Here is a 19,737-nt window from a genome sequence, read left to right as displayed (position 1 = left end):
GCGATTCGCAATTAGCGAATCGCAAATAAGGAAGCAGTAGAAATCGCAAAATAAAATGCGATTTCTATATGCATCCCGTTTTGCTAGTCTTTAATAGGGATTCCTTAAAAATCGCTATTAAGGACTCGCAAAAGAGGACGATGATGAATCTGGGGGTATGCACTTTCAACGAAATTATTATGAATATGTGACGTGTCTCCACTGTATACTAGCCACCCTGCTTTTTTTAAACCCTCGATTTTAGGTATTTATTCAATGTTGCTTATAGTGTATTTTTAATTCTCTTAAATGTCATGATTTTTTATTCTAATTCTTCTGATGTATTTTCGTAAATTAACGCTTTAAATTCTGTACTTTTTACGTCATGTTGACCAAAATAAAGTTACTTTGACTGACTGACTGACTGAAAATATAACCACTTAACATTTCTGCTGCATTTCCCTCTCCTGAATTCATTCAATTTGTTTCTTTCTTCGTTCAATTGATAATAGTTAAATGTTTTGCTTGGCTCATGATGAAATAGCTCTTAAGAATTTGGGCTTAGGGATGCTGATTTTTATATCTTATAAGTGTTTCACAGTGAGGTTGTAAAGGTCTTATTAATTATATTAGGGCAGTTAATCAGCTGCATTTAGAAATAGAGTCATGGTTCTCCTACAATCAGGTCAGCAATGATACAACCATGCCTAATCAGTTCTAATTTCTGAAAAAGCCTTATGGTCCTCTTGCTCAAGGGTACTCTATTTTAGTCAACTGAGCAACCTAGAGGGCTAAATATGTTATAACATGGAAATGTTGGCATATTTGAAATGTGGTCACTTGTGCGGGGGGCTAAGATTCTTTTCATATGATTTAAAAAATCTTTGCCTCAGTATTTTCCACTGTGGTTCATGAATTTGCGCTTTTGTTTGTGTGAAGTTTTTATTACATAAATAATCTCAAGGACAATGAGCTGAGGAGGAACAGTTAGTGTTGTAGTTTGCAGAAACTTAAGGCGAATTATGTACAGTTCTGTTCTGTGCCGTGGGCATGGCAAGAAATGAAATGCAAGGAGCAATGCAAGGCCGCCTGTGCTGCTCGCGCTGAAGTGGTGCTGTCTGAGCTTCTTGCCATCGAGCCCTGGTTCCAAGCCAGCTTTGGTCCAACAGAAGAATGGACCGCTCACTCTGAGGCAATGAAGTCTGCCTTCAAGACCGTTCTCGAGCTTGGTAAGCTCACAGCAGTGTGGGGTGGATTGAGCGGGGTTCGTCTGACTTGTCCCCTGCCCCCTCCAACGAGTTGGAAGCCTCTTGCTTCACATTTTCCTGCCCTGCAACACCCTTGGGAGGCCTTTAGAGAGTCCTACAACTAGCTGGTTCCCTCTTCCCTCCAACCCTGTTGCCCTGTGACAAAATCCCACGAGACCGCCAGAGAGGCCACAAGTATGACCGAAGGGGGTAATAACCGTAGGAGGGCTACTCCTGGAATGCCACTTTTATTTGGCTGCCTGAATTCATTGCAGCGGCTCTCTTGGTTCTCGGTCCGGCCACCAGTACAAGTTTGCTCAGGCCGTGGTGGTATGATTTGCCTGGTGGTGGAAGGTGGAGAAAAAAACAAGGAGGTGAAGTTACTGTTAAACACAGCATAAGCCCCTCATTAATGGGGGCCTCACCAGGGGCTTGAGTGTGTCGCAGTGGAAGCAACCGAGCTAAAACTTGGTGTGGTTTGCCATCCTGCGCACCCCTAGTTGCAACATACTTCCTTTTGCTGTCTCAGACAATAGTGTTTGAATAATAAGCTGCCAGGAAAGAACTTTGCAACTATCTATTCTCTTTCCCTATTCAAGGACTGCCTTTTAAATAATTGGGTTTTGCCTAGAGTGAATTTCTTGTGCGATTAACCCTATCTGGCAAACAACGTAGACATAGGGGGAGAAGGACCAAAATGACAGCAAGGAAACTTTGCTCCAGTTGCCTGATCATGTCAAGGGCATGGGTCAAAACTAAATTTAACTCTATGAGGAACAGATCATCGCACATTAACCCACTAAAGGGTAAGAAACAACCCAAGATGATATGAAGTGCAGTAATAAATATCCTCCTGGACAAAGTGTTGATAATCCTTCTGTGCATTCTCAATACCCAATTACCCCTGAGGGGGATATCGAAGTACTAACCCAAGAGGAAGCACCCTGTCTACTAAGAGAAGATATTACACTTCCGGACATAGATCTGGAGGTTATTCACAGGTGCAGGGTGCAAAAGATGGATAATATCTTACAGAACTCCGGTTACACCCTCACTGATAACTGGCCTGCAGCTCTTTAGTAGTACACCCTTGGTACATCCTTCAATAGTATCTCAAATATAGGCAAGACCAGACTTGGAACTGATTGGTAATTTGTGATGTAATCTTCCAAGCCAGGAGGCACAAGTCTCCGAATAACTGTTCTTCTTAGAGACAATTCTATCCTCCATCTAGGCCCTCCTAGATAACTTTGTAGCAGGGTCCGATTCTGTTCAAGATAGTGTCACCAGGATTCTGAAGGTACTAACTAGTGTTAAAGAAGATAAGGAAAAGATAACTCTAGGTAAATTGAGAGCTACCCGCCAAAGGGTATTTACTCGGGTGACTGCAGAAGATGAGATTAATGGTTTAACTCCTCGGGTTCCAAGCCTTAACTTCTGCTCACAAGCAGGAAAGCCACTGATTAAAGCACCCAAGAATTTCCACAAAAAAGGATCTGAGGCAGAAAACCCTGATTTAACCCCTTTTGACACCCTGTTCTGTGGAGCCTGTAGCACATGGATTTTCTGTGAAATCACCAAATCTGGAACATGAAGTTGGAAGTTAAGTGTGGCTGCCTCAACGGGAACACTTAATTTAAGTGTAAGGACAAAACAAAAAAATGGAGAGGGGCGAACAGATCCAATCAGCAAATTTTGTAAAAAAAAAAGGCCCAAAAAATGTTTGCTTGAGATGGAGAGAACATTTTAGAATGGACTTAGGCATCCTTTTAAGGGTAAAAACAGAAATGGCTAAATATTGACCCACCGCTCCAATTATCATCTCCCCCGTAGAGAGGAGCGATCCAGGGGCAGTTACTGTGTCTCCCTCCCCTTCACCCATTGCTGGTCCCTCTTCACTCAATCCGACAGCTGTCCCTTTTTGGATTCAGGTAGGGCAAAAGTAACCTTGATATCATCTGACCAAGAAGATTACCCTTCTCTCCCCAGCGATGTTAATACCTCCATATGAGATTTTGTCCCCCTCTTTAACTCTGATATAATTCTGAATCGTGCATCTTTACTAGCTTGTTTTGCAGAAATAAAGAACTTGAATTTAATCGAAAGCAATGACAGTTCATTGGTCTCCCTGTCCCATAGTGGGCCGGGGATAAAACAAGGGTCATTTTTCACTCTAAAATTGTTATGAACATGGTACTGGAAAACAGAGAATGTCTTGAACGAAAAGGTATCGTTCTGTTTCCCGCTTATGAGGGAGTCATTGGCCAGGATGAGGGGTCTGATTCGCTTTATAATAACAGGGGGGGGTTGATAAGTTCCTTCTCTAACATGGGGTTTTGTGTTGGATCCAAAAGGGTTGAAAGTTCACATAGGAACAAATGGAAGACTTGCAACTACTGGCCGATCTGTTAATGTTCACGCTGATTATGAAAATGGTGAATTTAAACAATGAGCCACCCCCTCAATACAGCATTACAATTAGCAATGAATTGAAAGTGGTCTCATGGAACGTGGCAGGAATAGAGAAAAGTAAATAGAAGCTGCTATTTTTGAGTGATCTAAATGCTGACATAATTTGTCTCCAGGAGAGCTTGTGTGCTGGTGAGCATCAGTGTGATGATTTCTTCTCCATATAATGTAAAGCCCCCCCATCTGGGAAAGGCCATGTAAACGGGGGGGGCATTGACTCTTTTGACAAATAAGAAATATGACAGCTACAGGGATTCCTCTAACCTTTTTATAGCAATAACATTGTTCCCTAATGCAGGGGAGAAGTGTTGGCACCAATCTCAGTGATAAACACCTATATTCCTCCCAATGCCTTGTATAATGAACTTGTGCAGAAGGTTTTTACTTTTATTAAAACTAATGTTGATAAGGCGAATGCCCCTCATGTCTTCTTGGCAGGAGGCTTACATTGTAAAATCTTCAACCATGCTTTCAATTTATTTCATGAAGTAGAAAAAGAGGAAGCTTTGTTTATTAACCCATATCCTTTCCATCTAAAACTAGAAGTGATATGAGAGGAAAGATTCTCCTTGACCAATTGAGAAGCAATGATTGCTTAATTGGTAATGGGAGATGCCCTCTGACTCTCCTGCAGAGTATACCCATAAATCTCTCATGATGGGTGAGGCTATTTTTGGACTATCCTATTGTTGGATATAACCCCTTTCACTTGTTAGGTGAATTAAAATTAATCGACTCCATTAATAGCGATCATCGTTTGCTGCTTTTTATCATAGAGGCAAATACAACTCCTGCTAGCTCTTGAAAATGTGATAAGGCCACATCAAAATGTAATAAAAATTCAGGGTCATACCAGTGGGACCCCAGATTGATATCTATCTTAAGGGTATATTAGAAAATGCAGTTAACAATGTGGATTCCTGAGAGGTCAACATTTTGAACTTTTCTAAACAGTTTATGAAGCAGATTGTAACAAATTCTACCAGAAAACTCCCCAAGGTTCTGATAAAATAAATTCCTCTTCCAATCCACCAGGTGAATAAAGAAATGCGTTGTCTGGTCAGGAAACAGATTTATTTTGTACTCTACTAAGATAATTCATTTCCTGTGTTTCTTGAAAAGGCATAGAAGCCGCTTAAAGGCAAGCTTAAAAATCCTAGCTTATGATCAGATTTGGATAGATCTAAGAGAGGCTGCCTCCAAGTGTCATATGAGAAACTTCTGGGATGAAGTAATAGAAGGGTGTGGGAAAGGGGCTAGATCTACCACTTCCCCAATTGGAGAAGTTTGGTCACTTTCTTTAATTCTTTAAATCTTTATTTCGGCTTGACGCCATAAAAGAGCAATTTAAACATTACAATTCATTAAAAAGAAAAATAGTAACATTCAGTTAAAATATTAAGAACATTCTATATGACTGTGCAACACATGTAGAAAGACTCTTGGAGCATGACAATAAAAACATATGAGACTGAAGGACACATCAATGATTTTAGAAGCAATTTCAGTTAAGTGGTGCTATTAAAAACAAATTCAAGTCCATAATTCAAGTCCATAGATAAAGGAAACTCGGTTACAGCTGATGACCCATTTTTTTCCTGCGGTGGCAAACAGAAAGTAAAAATCTACTAACACTAAATATTATCTGCTGTGAAGTGTTTGTAGTCAAAATTCTCAGAGCCTGACGGTAGGATCTCAGGCCTAATAGAAGGCATATTGGTTTGATCCATCTTGATCTTTCTTGGCCATACAAGGGACAGAAGAAAAAAATATGTTGCTCATTCTCTATTTGATTATTTTCACAAAGTGAGCAAACTTCGTCCAATGCCTCGGAAGATGGATCACGGTTCCTTGCCCAGCGAGCCAAAGTTGATTTCAGTAAAAGATTACCGTATCTAAACTTTAAAAATAATGTTTTGGCAAGTGGAGGCTCTATTTCGTCCATAAAGGTCTCATAAAAGGGTTCATCCTTAAAGTTTAGAAATTTTAAAACTAATGAGCCACTAGTTATGGCATTCACAGTCATGTTCGCTACATATGTCCAAAAGGCCTTTTTCAGGACTAATTTGGGGTTAGATGGTAATAGCTCAGGGTTCTCCCAAAAATGTTTCAGACCTATGTTATTAAACCAAATACTAACATGTCTAAGCCATGGGATTTTTTTCTGGCTGTCCAGCGCCATGATCTCTATCAGCCCCTCTCTATATACTTGGAGTTCAGGGACATGCCACAATCTCACCCATAGCATAAGTGGTCTAATAAGAACATGGTGGTCTGTTCTTTTAAAATTAAGGTCCAGTTGCAGAGGTACCAATGGAGTTCCTCTCGGAACCCTTACCAAGCTTCGCATGAAGTTATTATCTTGGACATTGAAGGTCTCCTTAGACCCAGACCCCCACAATTCTGCACCATAAAGCACTGATGATTGGACTTTGAATTTAAAAAGTTCCATTACTGGAAACACCGCTTTACTGGTACTTAAGCTTTGCTCTCTAAGTATCGGTTTGACATTCTGAGCAAATATTAATTTGCTTTTTTCCAATTGAGCTTTCCAGGTGAAGTTGGAATCTAGTGTCACCCCTAAATATGAGAAGTGAGGCACTGATTCCAGCTTCACTCCTTTTAACATTAAACACCCCTTATCAGGTTTGGTTGGGTTCAGGGCCATGTACTTCGTTTTCTTAACATTGATCTCTAGCCCCTTTTGACTACAATAATCATTAAAAGTGTTCAATAAGGTCTGCAAGCCATTTTTTGTTTGGGATATCAGAATGGTGTCGTCAGCAAATAGTAGAGATGCTACCCTTTCACCATTCAATTTGGGTGCATCATTTTTACATCTTTCTAAGTATGAGGGAATATCATTTACGAAAATAGAAAAAAGCGTGGGGGCCAAAACGCATCCTTGGCGAACTCCGCGTTCAATTGGAATTTTCCCGGATAGTTCGCCGTTTGGACCCCATCTGATTCTCGCAAAGTTCCCTTCATGCAATTTTATGATCTGTGCTACTATATTATTTGGCATACCTGCTGCACTCAACGTTTTCCAAAGAAGATCACGTGGCACCAGATCGAATGCTGCCCTTAAGTCAACAAAGGCAACATATAGATGGGCCTTTTTTATCATTACGTACTTCCAATAGAGGCAGCAGAATCTAAAACACTGATCTATGGTGCTGACTTTTGTCCTAAACCCGGCTTGAAATTTAGTCAAAAATGAATTTTCATCCAGCCAATTACTCACTCGTAGTAAAATATGGCGTTAGTAGATTTTTTGTAGGATGTCCATTAAGCTTATTGGCCGATAATTACAGGGATCCTTCCTGTCTCCTTTTTTATATATTAAAACAATTTCAGCTCCCTTCCAACTTTCAGGAAATTCTAAACTAAATGAAAATTTGTTGCACAGATAATTGATATAGGGTGCCCATATTTTTGAGTCGTGCTTGTAAAGATCCCCAGGGATTTTATCCAAACCTGGGGCTTTCCCAGTTTTAACTTGGCTTAAAGCCAGCTCAGTTTCCCCCAAGGTAAAGACAAGCGGATCTACTGGGGTTACATTACTTGCTGTATTGGATGCTATATGAGCATCTTCATATTTTCTATACAAGTTAGTAAAGTGAGTTACCCAAGTTTGCTCATCTAAAAAGGTATCCTTAGCCACCCTTCCTACATTTGGTCACTTTCATTTCTGCACTATATATACGGCAAATGGTAAGATAGAGAGTCTCTTAGTTTTGGAACAAAGTATAGCCTCCAATAACTCTCCAACTATGAAGGAAATTGAGTCCGCTAGTTTAGGGATGCACTCTTCTGCTGCCATAGGTCCAGATGCAGTTCCAATATCCATGGTAAAACAGGAAGCTACCCTTTGGTCTACATTACTATTCCCGGTCTTTAAATTTTGCTAAGAGAATAGGTCATGTGAATACTTTTTGGACTAGAAGTATTATAGTTTCTCTTTTTAAAAAGGGGGACTGTAAAATCCATGTAAACTATCCCCAGAATGCTTTATTAGATGCAGTTGGCAAAGTCTTGTCCAAATGTCTGTTGACACAGGGTTAACACCTGGGCAGAGGAGCAGCAAATTCATACCAGTGGGGCAGACTAGCTTTAGGAAAAAGAATGGAACCCGAGACAATATTGCTGTTCTACAACTCATTAATTAAACCTATGTGGTTATTAGAGGTGGTGTGATATATGCTGCATTTTTAGATTTTTCCACGGCTTCTGACAAAGTGGATTGCCAGGTGCTGTAAAAAAGGCTGTTGGACCTTGGCATGCCAGGTACCATATTGCACCTAATTATTGCCCTCCATTCCTCCATCTGTTGCAGAGTACTATTAGGGGGCGATCGTGGTCTTTCAAGAGAAATTCCAACAAAGATGGCTTCAGACAAGTCTGCCTGCTTACCCCATTGCTCTTTTCTTCATATATTTTGGATCTGCCTGCCTCCGTATTCCAAAGTACAGGTTTACCACCGAATATTGGGGGACATCTAGTATCATGTCTCCTTTATGTGGACGACATAGTGATCCTGGATCTTAACCCTAAGAGTCTCAATAATCAACTGGAGGGAGTGTAACAATATTCCCCTGGCATTTAGGTATTCAAAAATTGGAAGTCGTGAAGACATAACTTTCTAGGGAAAATAATGTGCATCAAATTTAATGACAGTGATTACATCTCAAATAAAACGTTTAAAGCCTAGTCCCAGGCTAAGGGGTTGGGTGCATTCTGTGGGGCTACAGGTAGAAGACATTTTCTCCACCATTTCGTGGTATATCGGGCTAAAATCCCCACTACACTAATATATGCAGTGGAGTTTATAGATATTGCTAGATTGGGATTTTTGTATAACATTGAAGGGCAGGTGTTGAGAAGACATAACTCCTGTAATACCTCAGTTTCTGTGGCAGCATTAAGGTTGAAAATGGGAATTAAAAGTGATTATGTCCAAGGTCTGGCGGGTGTTCTTTGATGGGTTGCCTGCCTTGAGAAGAGCGAAGGTGATTCCCTAAGGAGCCTACATGAGAAAGAAAATGATTGTAGACAAGAAGGACAAGACTCTAGTCTACAGAAATTTCAAGTTCGTTGGATCCCAACTTGGGCTGGAGCCAGATTTAGTACTCTCAATCCCTGCCCCTCAATTCAAGGCCTGCTTAAAACATCACTTTCAGACCCTAAGCTTTACCTTGGACAATGAGGTTTTGTTAAAAAAGGGAATACCAAAAGGGAAAAATACTCTCTCAATGAAAGAATTACTACCATATATAACATGGAATATGCTCCATGGGGTCAGCCATTTTTGGATTTTGTTGCGATTGGATATGCTATCTTTAAATTGTGCCACAGCAAAATGGTATGGAACATCTGAAATATGTAAAGGACTCATAACAGTCTCCAGTATTCGGCAACTAAGTTAAGTACTCCCAAAAGACAAGAAATGTAAGACACAAATACAGTTCACACAATAATCTTACCTGTCTTTTTTTTCAAGCTCACTTGGAACGATTGTCCCAGGCTCCTTCTTCAACCATTGATCAACACGTTTTAGATTACTGTCCAAAAAATCTACAATGAAGATGTCTTTAAAAGATTCACAGGCTGGCAAAAGTGAAGAAGCTACTAATGTTCCACCATACTTGATCAGGATATCCCCTTTCACATCTCCTGGTTAAAGTAAACACAACATATTGGATATATTGCATTATTATCTTTAATATTCAGTTTAAATTGGTGCTCTTAATGTGACCAATGTCAGAAAATGCAAACATGGTAGGCACAATTGACAATGATATAACCACACAAAACAAAGCAAAACAATATTCATTTGAATCTTTACTTGGTAGTCTTTCAATGATCTAAAATACTTTATTCTGTCAATGTATTTATTTATTGCTGAATCCTGTGAAACTCCAGAAAGCCACAAAGGAGACAACCCCATGTTAATAACCTCCTCTATAATGATTCAAGCTCAGTGTTATCATTTGACACAATTACTACAGAGTAACATGTGACTTCCACAAGACTGTCATAGAGAGCTATGACCTATCAATCAATCAATCAAGAAATTTGTATAGCGCGCTACTCACCCGGAGGGTCTCAAGGCGCTAGGGGGAGGGGGTCTGCTACTGCTCGAACAGCCAGGTCTTGAGTTGCTTCCTGAAGGAGAGGTGGTCTTGGGTCAGACGGAGGTGGATGGGGAGGGAGTTCCAAGTCTTGGCCGCCAGGTAGGAGAAGGATCTTCCTCCTACGTTACATATAAGAGTTTTTACAGGCTATTTTGGTATTCTTTTTCTGGAATTTTGATGCTGATGCATGCTTATAAAGGCAGCTAATGGGTATGTGTGCATGCATAAGGCTAGGCTCTGTAGCTTTTATCCAATTCAGACATTCCTAAAAGTAAAGTGGGAAAGTCTACATTTCATTTTAGATTTGAAATGGAATTCTGAGTTGATACACCATGTTTGTGAATGCTAATAGTTTATTTGGCAACATCTTCATCAAGGATTTCCATGTTTAGGTTTAAGAAGGTCTGAGGCACATCTCTTCTGTATGAGGCTATAGTTCTCCATTCAGATCTAACAGAAAGGCTCCATCAACAAACCCTCAACATAATTACAGACCGTGTTCTGAGATTCACACAGGAAAGGTAGGATAGTTGGCAATGCAGAAAACGGCAAATGCAGAAAGAATGCATATAACACTTAGACATGAACCTATGAACACAAATCCCTGCCTCTCAAGAAGGCTCTACAGGCGTTTTATAGGGTTGAAATGTGACATGAAGGAGTATGAGAACGCTTATGTGGTGTGTAGTGGCGGTTTCTGCGTTAGGGCGTTAGGGCTCCGCCCCCTTTACAGTCCCCATAAAAGTAAAACAATAATAGAGGCAGTGTCTGCCATTTACGACTAGACTCACTTTTGTTACTGTCTGTCAGTGATGTTGAAACTAGTGCGTGCAGTGTGATGTGTCACAAGCTAGCACTTTCCCTACACGCTCCCCTAGGCTGCAGTATTGCCGGGCTGAAAATCTCACAGCCCTGATACCTGTGAGGTCATCAGCTCGGCAAATACCAAACATCAAGGACCGTCTCCACCCCCTGATGACGTGGAGGCAAAGTTAGCCCTGGGCGTTTTTGACCCCAGCCATGTAGAGCTAAGCCTCCACGTCAATCAAGGAGTGGAGAGCATTGTGACCCAACCCTTTCCCAACTCATCACAGGGTGAGACCCTGTGACGAGTTGGGAAAGGGTGAGGTGACGTTTGAGTGCTGGAAGGCAAGGTATTGAGTATGCGCAGTAAGTCATCATGACTTAAGACACACTGCGCAGACTGGACTTGAGGTGTCTGCCTCCTGCGCAAGTCAAAGCTGATGGGCGCCATTTTAGCACCCGGCAGTCAGAAAGGCGCGTAGAAGTTATCCGGTCAGCAACAAGCTTCTGGACTCCAGATGTGATTGCAATAGATGTATACGTTCTTTCTGGTATGTGCATTCATCCTCGTGATAGGTATTGTTTTTTTGCGCTGTAAAAGAAGTACAAACTGTCCTTGCGGCGGCCCTGTCATTTCCTTCCCTGTGAGTTTCGTTCTTAAAGAGGGTCTCAGTGCCTTAACTCTTCAAGTGCAGACAAGCTGTTAATAGAGCTCATTTGCATGTAGTGTGTTTCCTTTTTGTCACTGACATCGCTGTACTGGTACCTTCCTTTTAAATGTGGAGTCTTAACCAAAACACTTAGAAAAGTATTTGGCTAACCTCGGACATTCCCCTCACTGTGGAATTTCTTGCATTAAGTCTAACTCGTGGCTCTTTAAAACCTCTGGGGCCTCCTCCTTGTTCATGTGTACCCGGCCATGAGAAAACTGTTATTTAGATCAAAAGCTAAAGTTCATGTACAGGAAAAACAACATGGGAATTGTAGTACAAAGAGTTAAAATTCTCGAGAGGCACTTGTCAGTCTGCTCCAGGCTGGGGAGGGGTGCTGCACACTCTCAGCTGAATCTGCATTTTCTAATCACCTGGGATGAACATTTCAAAATACTGAAAACTGGTGCATGTGCCCTTGATCTTGAGGCTAAACAGGCCTTGTCCATGTCTTGCTAGGAGGATACAGTTCCTTCTTGGGTGGTGTGTTGCTATTTCTCGTCATGTGCTGGATTTGCCAATGCGTGTCTGTTTTCGCCTCCATGGGGGGTCGTGAGTTTGACCAATGAACTTATATACAGCTGACAACTGTTTGTTTGAGATCATAAATTATGAAGACATTAGCTCAAATTAAAAGACATGCTGGGTTTTAATGTCACATATTTCCTGTGTTGTCTTGCATGACATTTAATGACTTGTAAATGCAAGCTGGATGGTTAAATAGGTGCTCTTTGATACCGTTGAGATAATGTACCTAAAACCTCATCAGACCATGGCCTACAGAGAGGAGGCCAAACTGTGCCCTGCATTAATATTTATGAACTTCTGGTGAGAGCTGAGTGCAGTGACAGCCATAAGAGTGAGCCGTACTCTCTTACTATGTCTCTTTTAGGATATGCTAGATGTATTCAGTTGCAGCTTGGAAAGAACTGTTCTCTTATATCATTCTTGTGACCTGCATCAGTTTCTTTTAATAAGAATATTAGACCCAGTTTGTTCTGCCAGTCATCTATGTTACTGTTGGATAGCAAATGTCCTCCACTGCGCTCACAACTGTCTTCATATTATTACACAATGTGTTTATATAGCGAGCCTCTGTGAAAAATTAACTTACAATAACTTAAAAATGTAAAGTACAGCAGTTTTCGGAGGTAAAATGGGTTTACAGTCCTTGTCAAGGAAGATAGTATTTTGGAAGTGCAGTTGTGTAATGGTAATAGTTGGTTGCCTTTTCTAGGTCACTGTGTCCTTGACCATTGTTTTTTTTTTGGACAAAAAATCAATTAAATAACAAAGACAGCATTAAGCAATTCACTTGTTGTTAGTGTTTAGGTAAGCTGATGCTCAGAGGAGCTTCCTGTACATATGTAGAAGAACTTCTCATCATGTGAAACAGCTATGTTTTGGGATTTTAATGCAGTGTGAATTGAGTTGTGTGAATTGACTGATAATTTTTTGCTGCTGCATATCTAATCATTGGTTAACACTACTCAAATTTGATTCACACATGGAGTGCGTCATTGGAACTTATATTGAGAATACAGAAATGGGATCTCTAGTATGGCAGGTGGTCTTCCCCTGTCGCTTGTCAATGGTTGACCAGCAGGATTACTCTAATAATGCACCTAGTAAGAAACACTGATATCTGACACAGAGAGAGAGGGCGAGAGAGAGCTTGTGTAAAAAATCTGGCTGAACAATGCAGTTTTGAATCCCATTTTTGTTAAATAAGATTTGCACAGGAAATTGCAACTAACCTCCCCCAAAAACGCTGTGATTCCCCCTCTCGCCTTCGCCCCCCCACTAGGCACAGCACTCACCACTCACAAACCTCACCAGCCGCCACTGGTGGTGTGGGTCTAAAAAGGGCTGGTTCCGGGAAGATGGGGCTGTTGGCTCATTGATACTGAAACCAAGAACAGCAAGATAGATGATAGGGGCAAATCATATATTCACACACAGCATTAATGTCCATAGATTTTGTTGTGGCACAGTGTTTGCCTACACACTCTACTCCGCCCATTTCCACAAATAAGTTACTTTTTTCACATCAAAAAATGTATTTATTTAAATAATTTTTATTCGGTCCATTTTACAACATTTCTTTCTTAGTAGACAGTCATAATTGTAGCGGTCTAGTGGTTCTCGGGTCTCGGCTGAGACCCGGAAGAACCAGCACACAATGTATCACCTTCTGGCCAGGCGTGGCCAGAAGGCTATAAATAAATGGGCGGAGGTCGCTCGTGGCTTCCTGTCCAACCCGACCACCACAGTGTGTGTACACTTATTTATGTATAAGCTCTTGGCATAGTTCCCTACCGTTATCTGTTGTGACCCCTGGCCAGCATCCCTACACTGGCGACGAGGGTGGGATCCAGGCAGTCAAGAAGAACCCGGAGGCGGTGTGGTGAAGTCGGCTGCTCCAGCGCGCTCCGGGCGCTGCGTGGTGACCCACGTGGTGCCGCCGAGGAAGTCGCCCCGTGCCTGGTGTTCCAGTAAGCAGCGTGGGCTGTGCTGCGTTGGGGACCGGAGTTCGGCAAGGCGCGGTCAGCGAGGAGCGAAGAGGCCCGCATGTGGCGGGAGGCCCGTCCGAGGCCCAACTACTGCGACCGGTGGGGCGCGCATGCGCAGTGCGCAGGAAGCCCGTCTGAGGCCCAACGGACATGATCGAAGGAGCGAGAGGCAGCGCTAAGGCCCCCAGGAGCTGGTGATTTGAGCGGAACAAGGAGCGAAGGCCCGGAGAAGGGATCGGCTGCATGGGACTCATTCAAAAAAATAAAAAAATAAATAAACAAGCATTGGCTGCTGTAATTGAGAAATATCTAACGGGCAATATACATTGTGGGGTCATCCCAGGTGAGGTCGGAGGACGACCACATTAGCATAACGGAGTGTGGCGAGTGCATTGAGGGGCAAGTGAACACTATATTGATTAAAATATCCCAAACACGACGCCCGGCGAAAGGGAGGTGGCACGCCAGGCACAAGGAAACGTGCATTGAAGCTTATGCACCAAGGTCACTGAGGATAGGTGTGGGACAACGCAGCCATGTCTGTGCAACAAGGCCCAGCGGCCGCAGGTGGGGCACAACAACTCGCAGCTCCAGTACAGCAAGCGGCCCCTGCACAACAAGTGGGACCAGTGGTGCAACTGGGTCAAGGTGCTATGATTCAGCCTTCACCGCATGCCCAGATCAACCCCATTCCTCCGTTCAATGCGCTGGCGGATCCAGGCACGGCAGCTCCATGCTGGGTGGTATGGCTGAGTCGTTTAAATAACTACTTCACAGCAACGAGGGAAAAGGACAATGAAGTGAAAAGATCCTTGCTATTACATTTTGGGGGTGACGAACTCTACAAATTGTTTCTACACCTGCCAAACACTGGGGCGGCCACAGACTACGATGGGGCAGTCCAGGCCCTAAATGCCCATTTTGATCCGCAGCTTAATCCCCACTATGAAAGGTTTAAATTTAGACAATCCCAACAACGGGAGGGAGAAACCATGGATGCGTTCCATGCCCGTCTACGGGAATTGATAAGCACATGCCCGGACGATAAACAAGAGAAAGAGGTCACGGCGCAATTAATTCAGGGGTGTAAGAACAAACACCTGAGGACACTAATTTTGAGGCAACCGCGTATAACGCTGGACGAGATCCTACTGCTGGCTCGGTCGCATGAGCTATCAGACGTGCGGGCCGCCGCGATGGAATCCGCTATCAACCCATCAGCAAGCTCTGATGTAACAGTGAAGACGGAAAGAGTGGATGTGGTAAGGAGCACCAGCCGTGGGGGAAGAGGAAGATGGCCGACTAGAACACAGAGACGTAATCAATGCGGATCCTGCGGGTACAAAGAGCATAACCGAGAGAGTTGCCCGGCACGTGGTAAAACGTGTGACAAGTGTGGAGGAAACAACCACTTTGCCAGCGTGTGCAGAGGGGGTGCGAAAGCAGTCTCGCGTGGACAAAAACCGGAAGGGAGGAAAGTGCCAACCAGAGCAGTTAGACAGCTGGCCCTAGAAGACACACGGGAGGGGTACTCGGCTAGAGGAAACAGACCACCATCCCGTCACCCAAACCGGGTGGATGACTCGTCGACGGATGATGAGGAGGAGTGCTACTACGTTTCATTTGTCAATGAACTCAAGAAATGGCGCAGGCCACAGCCTAAGTGTCAAATACAAATCGATGGGTCGACGGTAACAGGAGTCATAGACACTGGAGAAACGATTAATGTCATGGGCTATAAAGCACTAAGTCCAAGACCCAACTAATGCCATCGAAGGCACGCATTCGAACCTACGGGAGCAAAACCCCACTACCTGTGAGAGGGAAGATGACAGTGCAGGTGAAAGCTGAGGATCAAGAACTAACAACAACGTTCCATGTAATTGACAGAGAGGCGGACCTGTTGGTTGGCAGCCATACGGCGGAAGACCTCAAACTCATTACGTTTGCAAATGCACTGAAATTGCTCCACACCGAAGAGATCCTCAACTGTTTCCCTCAGTGTTTAAAGGGCTAGGCACCATCAAGAGGCCTCCAGTAAAGCTACATATAGACAAAGCAATTAAACCTATCACGTTAAGACATAGGAGGATACCGTTTCACCTGAGAACGGCTGTGGAACAAGAACTCGTGAAATTAAAAGAGATGGGAGTCATTGAAAAAGTGACGGGACCTACACCATGGGTGTCGCCAATGGTGATCGCGGAGAAGCCTCGACAGCCGGGACAAATCCGTATCTGCATAGACATGAGGATGCCGAACAAGGCAATCAAACGGGAAAGACATCTCACTCCTACAGTGGACGACATCCTAACAGACTTAAATGGGGCACAATGGTTTTCCAAGTTGGACCTCAATGCGGGGTACCATCAACTCAAGCTTGCGGAGGAGAGTAGATACATCACAACGTTTTCCACGCATCTTGGCTTACGGAGGTACAAGAGGCTTAACTTTGGCATCACATTGGCAGCTGAAATCTTTCAAAATACAATTAAAGAGATCCTGTCAGGACTAAGCGGAGTGTTAAATGTCAGGGTTCTTAGCTCTGGGTCTGTAGACTAGGTCCATCTGGTAGTGTTGAACCTGGATGGCCCATCTTTCAATCCTCGGCGGCGGATGTGGGGCCGTACCTTTGAACAGCGGCACTAAAGGCTGGTGGTCGGTAACCATCCGGAATGGTTGTCCTGTGATATATAAGTGGAAATGATTGCAGGCCCACTTCACCGCCAACGCCTCCCTCTCAATCTGTGAGTATCTGGCCTCCGTTGCTGAGTGCAAGATCATACTAGCCTGTTGTGTTTTGCACAACATTGCTCTAATGCATGGCTTAAACATGCCTCTCGAACCTCGACTAGCTCTGAATGTGGGAGACCGGGCTATTGCACATGACCGACGTCAGGGCATGCAAGACCGTGATCAACTCGTTGCCACGTATTTTGCATGAGCAACCTGTAGTGCCACGGCCAACATGTGGTTTGCTGTCTGTTGTCAATGATGAAATGTGGACAGACACAACAGTGTCCATAAATGCCACCCTGAGACGACTTTGCAAACCACACTAACTGCATGCAAGTCACAGCTGCTGACAGAAGTCAAAAGGTGGATTGTGCCTCAGGTCATGTGCCCATGTCAGCAAGCAGCGTAGTGGACAGCCCTAAAACAAACTATTCACGCTGATCACAAACAATACATGTCCTGAGAGACATACCTGGACCTCATAAGGATGGGTCACCAAATCACAAAAGGTTGCATACTCAGGCCTATGCCCACTACAGATTTGACTCACCCACAGATGATGGGCACAGAATGTGAGTGATGATGTCATGGGAGATTCATGCACCATGGGTCAGGTTCACAACAACAGTTGAACCTCTGCATATCAGCAGGGATGCCCCAGTAATTGTGCCTTACAGCAGACATCCCTTGCGCCATCATGGATGTGCCGCATTTACAAAGCTGTGCGCTGTGGGCCAAGTATAGACAGAAGCGTGAAGCATATGCTGTCATAAAGGTGAAGCACCACTGGAGTTGGGTCGCAAGTGCAATGCAGCTCCAGCAAGGCAAGCGGCGATCCGATGCCTAACATGCTGCATCAATTCTTAGGCCTACTACAAGCAGGCGCAGGGTTGTGACGCAGCATGGCCATGAAAATGACTGAGTGTAAATTGGTAAATTTCACACTGCCACTGTTCAGAGGTGTTTGTGTGCTGGAAGGCCCCCCCTGTGCAGGAATGCACAACTGCGGTGCAGGGCCTTACAATATGACACATTTCACAGATGCGTCATGTTGAAGATACCCCACAGCATGGAAGTGGCGTAGCGCTGCTGCGGCGCAATAGTTGCATACACGGCTCGTATAGCTGCCCCCATATGTATCTGACATATCCACACCAATGTTACATAACACTTCATTCAACTCTGATACTGAGTACTCAATATGAACTACATGTCCCATAATGCAAAGTATGAGATTAGGAAAGTGGGATGGATGTTGTCAGCCCCCTACCCCCTTCACTGCATAAATGACTTGAAATTACCTGTTCCCCCTTTTCATACATATTCATGATACACACCTGCATTGTCATTTCACCTTCCCCTACACAACAGGATGGCAGTGGATTTGTGTACAGAATGTGGATGGCCCAGGATTAATACAAAATGGCTGCAAAATACTTCCTGTGATGTATTTCCTGTCTCCCACTACCTGTATAACATTTCCTGTATGATATAATGTGTTCCGGGTCATTATCGTAATTTACGGCGCAAAATCGTAGTTTCCGGGGCCGCGTCGTAATGCGCGTGCGCGTGAACTACGATCCGGAACCGGAAACTACGATTTCGTGCCGTAAATTACGAAAATAAACTAGAACACATATTTTCATACAGGCAAGCAAATACATGAAGTGGGAGACAGGAAATACATCACAGGAAGTAGTTGGCAGCCATTTTGTGGTCATTCTGAGTCATCCTCTATCACTGATCAGATCCTCAGGCATCCTGCTGCTCTCATCTCACCTAATTCCCTATAATGGCTAAGGAATATGAGGAGAGAGCCCCTCCTTTCACAGACAGGGAATTGGACATCTTGGTGGAGGGGGTGCTGGAGAAATTCCCTCAGCTATATGGGGACCCTGAGCAGCAGCTGAGCACTGCAGCCCGGGGCAGGCTATGGGCCAACATCGCCGAGCGCTGCAGTGCAGTGGGAGTGGCCAGCAGGAGGCCTAGGGCGTGCCGCAAGCGCTGGGAGGACCTGAAGCGGTGGGCCCGTACCAAGGCTACCGAGCTGGCTGGCCTGTCCTCCCAGCACCATGTACATCGTCCTCGCCTGTCACCACTGTACAGGAGGGTCCTGAGAGCAGCTTGGCCGACCCTCCATGCTCAGCTGGAGGAGCACGAGCAGCATGGACCTAGTAAGTGCATCATATGCAATATGAGTCTGGGAGTATGATGTGAGTGAAACAGTGCTGTACCATTGTGTGTTCCATGCCTCCATTAGCCAATTGCATGTCCAAGCAGCAGTCACCAGGTTTCAAGAGGCACACTGTGGCATATGTACTATACAGGCCAGGGTGCATTTTGGGAGTTGTAGTTTTCTCATGACAACTGGGTAAATGCGCCACACTCATGCATCCATATTGAATACTGCTCTGCCAGCACCACTACAATTGAACCAAGTCAATCATAACAGATGTGTGCATTGGATGAGCGATGGTACAGAGACTGTCCAGTCTGCACATGGCAGGCCATAGGGGATTGGATGTTGTGATTAGCATTGCACCTGTAGCGTTGTGTTCCAATTGAGACAGATCATCATGTGCTTTGGAGTCATGACAGATTTTGAGATCCTTGCATCACTCACAAGTTTACATAGTTTGGCAAGGTGTGTCCACTGAAAGACGTCTCACCCTCAGTGGCCTATATGACATTTCACATGTACAGGTAGCTGTCACAACCGCCCACCACTGTTCAGCGGTGTACTGCACTACCTTGTAAGTCAAGTAAGGCACTATGTGGCACTGGATTGTTCGAAGATGTGTGGGGACATCAAAAGGCCAGACACACAATGCAGCTAGAGGAGTACTCCAGACCCCACGTGGATGTGTGACCCACATTTGTCTTGTCCCATACAATGCTACAAAGCAGATGACACTTGTCCAGACTTTCAATAGCTGCTAATCCATATCAATGGCCAATACCTATCATGTCTGGACTCTTCATGTTCTCCTATGGTGGACTTGTAGTTGAACTGGCACATGCAGCAGTGACACGACACACAGATTACAACAATGCAAAGGTTGAGGTTTGGATAATGCAGTTGCGCAAGCCACAATAATACACATGAGATGTCCATGTGAAACTCAAATCAGTATATGACAGTGTG

At 43.9% G+C, this 19,737-nt stretch overlaps 1 protein-coding gene across 1 annotated transcript in view; it reads right to left on the bottom strand.

Annotated features, from left to right (window-relative positions):
• The window catches only part of LOC144825013 (indolethylamine N-methyltransferase-like), a 60,045-nt gene that overhangs the window by 17,259 nt on the left and 23,049 nt on the right, over nucleotides 1-19,737 (bottom strand). The window contains exon 2 of the mRNA XM_078683928.1: nucleotides 9,179-9,368. Within this exon, the coding sequence (XP_078540054.1) occupies nucleotides 9,179-9,368 (190 nt within the window). The remainder of the gene's footprint in view (nucleotides 1-9,178; nucleotides 9,369-19,737) is intronic.

Source organism: Lissotriton helveticus, chromosome 3_1 (genome assembly GCF_964261635.1).
Source record: "Lissotriton helveticus chromosome 3_1, aLisHel1.1, whole genome shotgun sequence".
Lineage (NCBI taxonomy): Eukaryota > Metazoa > Chordata > Amphibia > Caudata > Salamandridae > Lissotriton > Lissotriton helveticus.
This window is presented reverse-complemented; position numbering and strand designations above follow the sequence as displayed.